General features: G+C 35.8%; 1 protein-coding gene across 1 annotated transcript; it reads left to right on the top strand.

Annotated features, from left to right (window-relative positions):
• Window positions 1–3,286: 3,286 nt before the first annotated feature.
• On the top strand, window positions 3,287–5,142 carry ARGFX (arginine-fifty homeobox). Its single transcript, XM_032629412.1, is given in 4 exon segments — window positions 3,287–3,338; window positions 3,597–3,745; window positions 4,571–4,982; window positions 4,985–5,142. Coding segments are annotated over 4 exon segments (771 nt in total).
• The last annotated feature ends 3,230 nt before the right edge of the window (window positions 5,143–8,372 follow it).

The following is an 8,372-nucleotide window of genomic DNA, read 5'->3' as shown; positions in this document are numbered from 1 at the left end:
CTGTTCATGATCACATTCCTAGAAAAGTACAGTTGATAAGCAAAATTTCTACTATTAAACATAAATGATTCAGAGATTACTGAATCTCTACTCCACTTCTAGCCACTTATCTTAACAAACATAGTTCCTACTCATCAAAGTTCCATCTCAGGGTGAAACCCTCTCCTTTTTGAAAAAATAATTGCTGGAGATTACATTTTTTTTACTTATTTCCACTTTTTATTATATAGAAAATATAAACAAAAAAAGAGGGGAGTTCCCTGGTGGTCTAGTGGTTAGGATATAGTGCTTTCACTGCTGTGGCCCAGGTTCAGTCCCTGGTTGGGGAACTGAGATCTCACAAGCCGCATGGCATGGCCAAAAAACAAAACCACAACAGAATAGTATAATTTTATGGGTCTATCATTTAATCTTAGCAAGTATACATCTCATTTAGCATAGTGTTTTTGAGGTTCATTCATGTTGTATAAAATGCATCAGTAATCCATTACTTTTATTGCTGAATGGTATTGCATTGTATGAATACAAAAAGTTGGTGTCTTCATTCAGTAAGGAGATTTAGATTGTTACCAACTAGGCAATAATGAACAATGCTGCTATGAATAGTTGGGTATACATCTTTGCATAGATAAATGTTCTTATTCCCTTGGGTAGATTCCTAGGAAGAAATTGCCAGATGGTTTTTCAAAGTGGCTATATCATTTAACAGTCCCACCTGTAATTTCCAATTGCTGTATGAAAGTTCCAATTTCTCCACACTCTTCCACATCTTCATTTATATATCTTCTTTGGTGAAAAGCTTACTCAAATCTATTAATTAGGTTTAAAGGATTTTTAATTGGAATATATGCCTTCTTATTTTTGAGATACAAGAGTTTATTATATATTCCAGATGCAAATCCTTTCAGATATATGATGTTTTCCTTCTGCCTGAAGGATGATCTTTAACATATCCTATAGCGCAAGTCTGCTGGTAATGGATTATTTCAACTTTTGTACGTCTAAAAGCATCTTTTCACAGATGACTTTTCGCAGAATGGTCTGATGAACTTTCCAGTGTATACCTGTTGATGTTTGGGGGGTTCTCATCTTCTTAAGCCCTGATGATTCCTTGCTGTCTTCCTTCTGCATCTTTGTGCACAGATAAGTGGGAAGCCACAGACAATCAGCAGCTTCAAGATCCATTTGATAAACACAAGAAAGGAAGTGTCAGAACAGTCTGGCTCTTACACCAAGATATAGGCATAAATCTTTGAGGCAAAAAATTGTTATAGCCTTACTAAAAGGGATAATATTACAAATAAACACAAAAGCAAGCTGATAATAATCTAAGAGTATGTAAAAATGTAAATATATACACAAAGATTAGTCTTTTCCTTTTTTATCACCTGTGAGCTTTTTATTTAATTTACTTTTATATGTTGTGTTTAATATACAAATAGATAATAAATTTAAAGCCTTTACCTTTATTTTTAATACATAATTAAATCAGACATTGTATATATCACATAGGATTTAACATCTTAACTTGTAACATCTTTCTGCTAAACAGACAATATACAATCCAATGAGATAGTTACATTCTTTTTAATTTAATTTTTATTTTATTTTGGCTTCACTGTGCCACATGCAGGATCTTAGTTCCCCGACCAGGGATTGAACCTGTGCTGTGCCACCTACAGTGGAAGCGTGAAGTCTCAACCACTGGACCACAGGGGAAATCCCAACATTCTTTGGTTCATATCAAGACTTTGAAATCCAGTGAAAAATTTACACTTACCAACATATCTCAATGTAAATGCTAAATTTTCATCAGAAATACTTACTCTGCATTTAGAGTTCATAAAATTTACATTTGAAAGAGTAGATTCACATATGCAAGTTGTTCTAAGCATATTAAAAAGCTTCCCAATAACTGGATTGAAAACCAGTGTTTAAAGTTAAATTAATTAAAATTCAATAAAATTAAAAATTCAGTACTTGGTGGAACCAGTCACATTTTTGTGTTTGACAGCCATGTTGGGTGGTGGCTACTATGCTATACAGAAGAGCTCTAGAGAGTAATTGGGTGGCTGGGAAACAAGGATGGTTTCAAATTTGTACTATTTCCATACATGACAACACAAATACATGAATAAAACATTGTCTTGTTTTAAAGCAATATGGTAACTAGTAAGTTGTAGAGATCGCAAATGCACCCCTACAGGATGAATGTGGGGGCAAAAGAGTTATCTTAATATTATATGAGTTTCTTGTAACTTAAAACAAAATTCCTAGTAACAGCATTTCATAAACATATTCCGAAAGTGCTGTATCACAAAAAACTTATTTCAAAGTAAAGATTATATGCCTGGTAAAACTACACTATTTAATTAAAAGAATAGGATCAGGGGACTTCCCTGGCTATCCAGTGGTTAAGAATCCGCGCTTCCACTGCAGGGGGCAAGGGTTCGACCCCTGGTCGGGGAACTAAGATCCCGAATGCTGCGTGGCATGGCCAAAAAAAGAAAAAAAGAAGAGGATCAGAGTGTTGATGAAGATATGGCTATTTAAGGTAAATGCAAACAGTTCGAATAGAATACTTTTGTAAAATGTGAGTAGAAAAAATCAATAATTATAAATTAATATTTTATATATTTGATTTCAAATATATATGAACTTCAAAAATAAATTAGATACTATAAGTTTAGGAATATGTACATTTAAATATGTGATTATATTAAATATATGTGTAAAAGTTATTTCTGTGTGTGTTCATAAGTAGCATCAGTTTTATAGTTTTGTTGGTAGTGTATATTCTTGTCTGGTTTTAGTGTTGGTGTTGGGAACTTCAAATACAGAAGTGAGGACCAAGTGAAGACTCTTCTTCCTTATACTGAAATGGGCATATAGCAGGAGAATTAGCACAACATTGCCTTGAATTCTATAACTTACTTGTTCTTTTAATGGCTATTAGTCCATTCAGTGTCTGCAGTTCTTTTTCAGCAAATTTTGGAAATTGTATTTTCTTAGAAAATTTCCTTTTTCTCTCCATTGCCATTTTTAAAAATACTCCATAATTTTTCAATTGTCTCCACATATTTAGTTATGTCTCATTTCTTATGAACCTTTTCTCAGAAGAGCAAATAGAGGTTCAGAAAGCCTGGAGAAGAAAAAACCCATTTTCTAGATGAGATAGACTAGGTTCCTGAATAAATAAATAAGAGGAAACCCATATTGAAGAGTGTGTTATATATTCAGGCACAGGGACGTGAGGTTTTTTCCCAGTTTCTAAAAGAAACAAAATATGGAAAAGAAGACAAGGGAAACCACTGTCCACTGTCCTGAGGTTAGGCGGGGTAGACAGACTGGGTACAGAGAAAATTGAAGAGGTAACATTTCCTAGCAGGGACAAACTAAATTTCAGAAAACAGAGGACAGAGTGCTGTTACACAGGGCTCAGCCTCCTAGAGTCAAGACCTGGGATCTTTATCTCCTAGATTCCAAGCCTGGTTGCGGGGAAGACATGGGAAATTCACAGTTGTGGTATTTTGGGGATCTGAGTGGGAAGGGGATTGTGTTAGTGTAACCACCTCCTCTCCATCTCTGCTCTGCAGCAAAATGGAAGAAGCCTCATGAACGCACCTCATTCACACACACACAGCATGAAGAGTTGGAGGCTTTGTTTAGCTGCAATATGTTTCCAGATAAAAACCTCCAGAGAGAACTTGCTTTAAAACTCAACCTACCAGCGTCTACAATAAAGGTCTGTCTGATCCTCTGAGGTGTGTTTTGAGCCGCCATCCAAATTACATTCTACTATTCAGCCTGGAAATTCCCTCTGTAACACAATGAAGAAGTAACATTGTTACTTCATTGTAACACAATGAAGTAGTAACACTTCATTTATTGAGTACCTACTGTGTGCCAGTACTGAGCTGGGCACATTGTATATGTTGGCTTTATTATCATCCAGTTTAAAGGATGTGGAAAAGTGAGCTTCGGGAGCCAAGTGACTGGTTCACGGAGATAATATATAGTATAACTGGAATTAGAACTCCAGAGGTACGAAAGAGCTCAAATTAGAGAAATGACTCTCATCCCGACAGACTTCTTACTTAGGAACTTCTCTAGCAAAACTCTGCAATCATTTATTCACAACATTACCAACAGACAAGTAACTTCTCCAACATCTGAGTCTGCTAAGGCCCCAAATTTTTGTTAGAATATTGCTCACTGAAGAGGCCTTCTAAAATAATCCTTGAAAATCCCTTAGTTCAAATTCTCCACCTCTCCCTACATCCCTGAACTTCCTTCTCTTCTCTAGAGTTCAGGACCCTTTCTCTGAACCCCAGCACAACCTCTGAGACATACCCTCCTTTTTTTTCTTTCTTTTTCCTCTAGGGCCCAGCCTTGATCCCTCATTGTTCCTATTGACTCCATTCATACCTACCTCTGCTCTCACAGAACTCAGTATCATAGTGATTTGGAGAGGACATGAGGGTTATAATCTGACATTTTTCACCCAGGAGAAGCCTCAAACTCCTTCTCCAGTAGCAGACCATAATCTCCTCTCTTCCCCCACTCCCAGATTTGGTTCAGGAATCAGCAGTTCAAAAAGAGGAAGTAGCAGTGGCAACAGGAGCAGCAATCACTAAAGCCACCGAACCAGGTCCTTCCAGCCAAGAATGTGCCCACAGCATCAACCAGTCCTCATTCTTTTCTCCCTGCAGTTTCAGATTCTTATAGCTCCCACTCACCTCAGCCCTTAGACCCTTTCCATTGGGCAGGGGACTCTATAATCACTGAGATTGCTACAAGTGATGTCCAAATGCAAGATCCTCAGTTGGAGCGGCTAGTGGCCTCAGTTCCTGCTTTGTACTCTGATGCCTATGACATAGCACAAATCATGGAACTGTACAGTTTTCCTGATGAGGATGAGATAGCCAGCTCTTCTTCCCATTCTCTGTATCATTATCTCTCACCGACAAAGCCCAGTTAGAATAGAGTTCTTTTCTTAGCCTCTTTGCTGATCCAGCTGTAGGTTTATCTCCTGGGCAAACCTGCTTCAGTATGACAAGCTGGAGCTTTGCAGCCTACAGTCTAAGAAACAGCCTGGAATTCCAGAACCCCTTCAGTATGGCACACTTTGGATGTTGCTGATCAAAGTACTAATAAATATCAGACAGTATTGAAAAAGGATCTTCTTGCACCTTGTACATGCTCTTTCCTTTGCCTGCTTTTAACCCAAATATCTGGCTCAGTGTTACTTGGATTTCCATGGAAATGTTGTAAAAACTAGGAGCTTCCCGCAAGTATAGCTCAGTACTACACAATCAGCCCCACAACTCTCCCTGGAGAGGCCTTCCTAGTCCCTTTGATGGCCAATGAGACCGCAAAATTCCCTCTTCCCAAAACTATCTTTGACTTTTTAAAAGGTCAGTAGCATTTAGGGGTCATCCACTTTTAATGTCAGCAGGTTTATAAACTTACATTTTCAACAGACTTTTAGAATGACAGTTAAGCTAATTTTCCAGCTATATGATTAACGAACAAAATTAATGGCACTTCTCAAAAGCAATAATAAACACATAATAAGATAAGTACCTCTCAATGAAAAATGTAAAGTATCTAGGAATTAACTAAGAAAATTAAGACCTCTGTACAGAAAAGTTTAAAACTTAATAATGGACATTGGAAATGTTTGAATAAAAGACATTTGAAGCCATAAAATAATCAATTTAACAGCGTTAAAATCACATAAATCATGTTCTCCAAACACAACGGAATGAAAATAGAAATCAATAGTAGAAGAAAATTCAGGAAATTCACAAATATATGGATATTAAAAAGCACACTCCTAAATAACCAGTAAAGAAGAAATCAGAAGGAAAATTAGGAAATATGTGAAGATGAATGAAAACAAAAACACAATATACCAAAACTTATGGGATGAGCCTAAATCAGTGCTTAGAAAGAAATCTATAGCTGAAAAAGCCTATATTTAAAGAATAAGCTCTCAAATCAACCTTTTTTTTTAAATAGGAGGGAAGCTGGCATAGTTATATTAATATCTATCAAATTAAACTTTAAGGCAAAACATTTTGTTGGAAGTAAAAGTATATTAGACAAGGATAAAGGGAACATTTAACCTGAAAGATATAATAATTCTGAATTTGTATACATTTAACATATTCCCAAAATATATGAAGTAAAAATTAACAAAACTCTTGGGGAAACTTAACAAATACATAATCATAATAGATGATGTTATCCATAGGTCAAATGAATAAAAATTTTGCATGGGTAGAGATTTTAACCATACAGTTAATAGGCTTGATTTAATGAAAGTATGTAGATTTCTGCATTCAGCTGGTAGAGAATACACATTCTTTTCAAGTACCTAATGACTACATATTAGACCACAAAGCAAATCTTAACAAACTCAATAACATACAAACAGCATTCTTTGATCATAAGGCAATTTAATTAGAAGAAACTCCAACCTCTCTCTCAATTTAGAAAGTAAAAATGACATTTCTAAGTGATTAATCGAGCATGGGAGAAATTAGGTGAATAATCTGGTAGCATACATTATATAATAACAATAACTATCAGCATTCACTGGGGGAAAGTAATAGAGATAGTAGCAGTAGCAGGTTTGAATGTCTTGTTACCCATCACATTCTGGGTCATCACAGAGGGATCTTGAAGGGCAAGACTGCAGACCTAGGGTAGAGACATTGGCCCTTAGGTTGTGAGGTTTTTTGCTTACTGGTTTTTTCTAAATTATGTTTTATTTTTTTAATAGTCTTTATTTTTAGAGTAGTTTTCATTTCACAGCAAAATGAGCAGAAGGTACAGAGATTTCCCATATAGCCCCTGCTCCCACATACACACAGCCTTCCCCACTATCAACAACCCACACCAGAATGGTCCATTTGTTATAACTGATGAACCTACACTGATACATCTTTATCACCTAAAGTCCATAGTTTACATTAGAGTTAGCTCTCAGTGTTGTACATTATATGGATTTTGACAAATAGGTAATTGTCATGTGTCCACCATTATAGTATCATATAGGATAGTTTCACTGCCCTAAAAATCCTCTGTGCTCCACCTATCCATCCCTTCCTCTCCCCTAATCTCTGGCAACCACTGATCCTTGTCTCCATAGTTTTGCTTTCAAATTAATAACTTTTCACCTTAAGAAACTAGAAAAAGAAGAGCAAAATAAATCCAAAGCAAGCAGAAGTAAGGAAATAAAGGCTAAAGTGGAAATAAATGAAATAGAGAATAGAAAAGCAATAGAGCAAACCAATGAAATTAAAGGCAAGCTAGATAGAAGAAGAAGGAGAAGGAGAAGAAGAAGGAGAAGGAGAAGGAGAAGGAGAAGGAGAAGAAGAAGAAGAAGAAGAAGAAAAAGAGGGAGAAGAAGAGAAAGAAGAAGATGAAGGGGAGGAGAAGGGGAGGGGAGGAGGAGGAAGGAGAGGAGGGGGACAAGGGAGAAGAAGAAGAAGAATCAAATTACTAGAATCAGAAATGGGATGTAACTACCAACCTTACAGAAATAAAAAGCATTATAAATAAATATTATGAACATTTGTGTTACTTTATAATTTGTATAACTAATTAGATAACTTAGATGAAATGGGCAAATTCCTAGGAAGACACAAAATGCCAAATCTGACTCAACAAGAAATAGAAATGCTGCAAATAGACCTTTAACAAGTAAAGAGATTGAGTTAGTAATTAAAAACTTTCCACAAAGAAAAGTCCAGGCCCAGGTGGCATCATTGCTAAATTCTACTAAATGTTTAAAGAATTAACAATCCTTTACAAATTCGTCTAAAAAACAAGAGAACACTTCCTAACTCATTTTGAGACCAGTATTATCCTGATACCAAAACTGGACAGCTATATGTAAACAATGAGATTAATACATTCCCTCACACCACATACAAAGATAGACTCAAAATGCTTTAAAGACCTAAATGTAAAACATGAAACCATAAAACTCCTAGAAGCAAACATAGGCAAAACACTCTTTGACATAAATCATAGCAATATTTTCTTGGATCAGTCCTAAGGCAAAAGAAAAAAGAACAAAAATAAACATATGGGACCTAATTAAACTTAAAAGCTGCTGCACAGCAGAAGAAACCATAAACAAAACAAAAAGACAATCTATGGAATGGGAGAAAATATTTGCAAATGATGTGACCAAAAAGGTGTTAATATCCAAAATATACAAACAGCTTATACAACTCAATATCAAAAAAACAAGCAACCCTACTGAAAACTGGTCAGAAGACCTGGATAGACATTTCTCCAAAGAAGACATACAGCTGACTAACAGGCACATGAAAAGATGTTCAACACTGCTAACT

Source organism: Phocoena sinus, chromosome 4, assembly GCF_008692025.1.
Source record: "Phocoena sinus isolate mPhoSin1 chromosome 4, mPhoSin1.pri, whole genome shotgun sequence".
NCBI classification, from domain to species: domain Eukaryota; kingdom Metazoa; phylum Chordata; class Mammalia; order Artiodactyla; family Phocoenidae; genus Phocoena; species Phocoena sinus.
The sequence above is the reverse complement of the archived record's forward strand: the minus strand, read 5'-3'. Positions and strand labels throughout refer to the sequence as shown.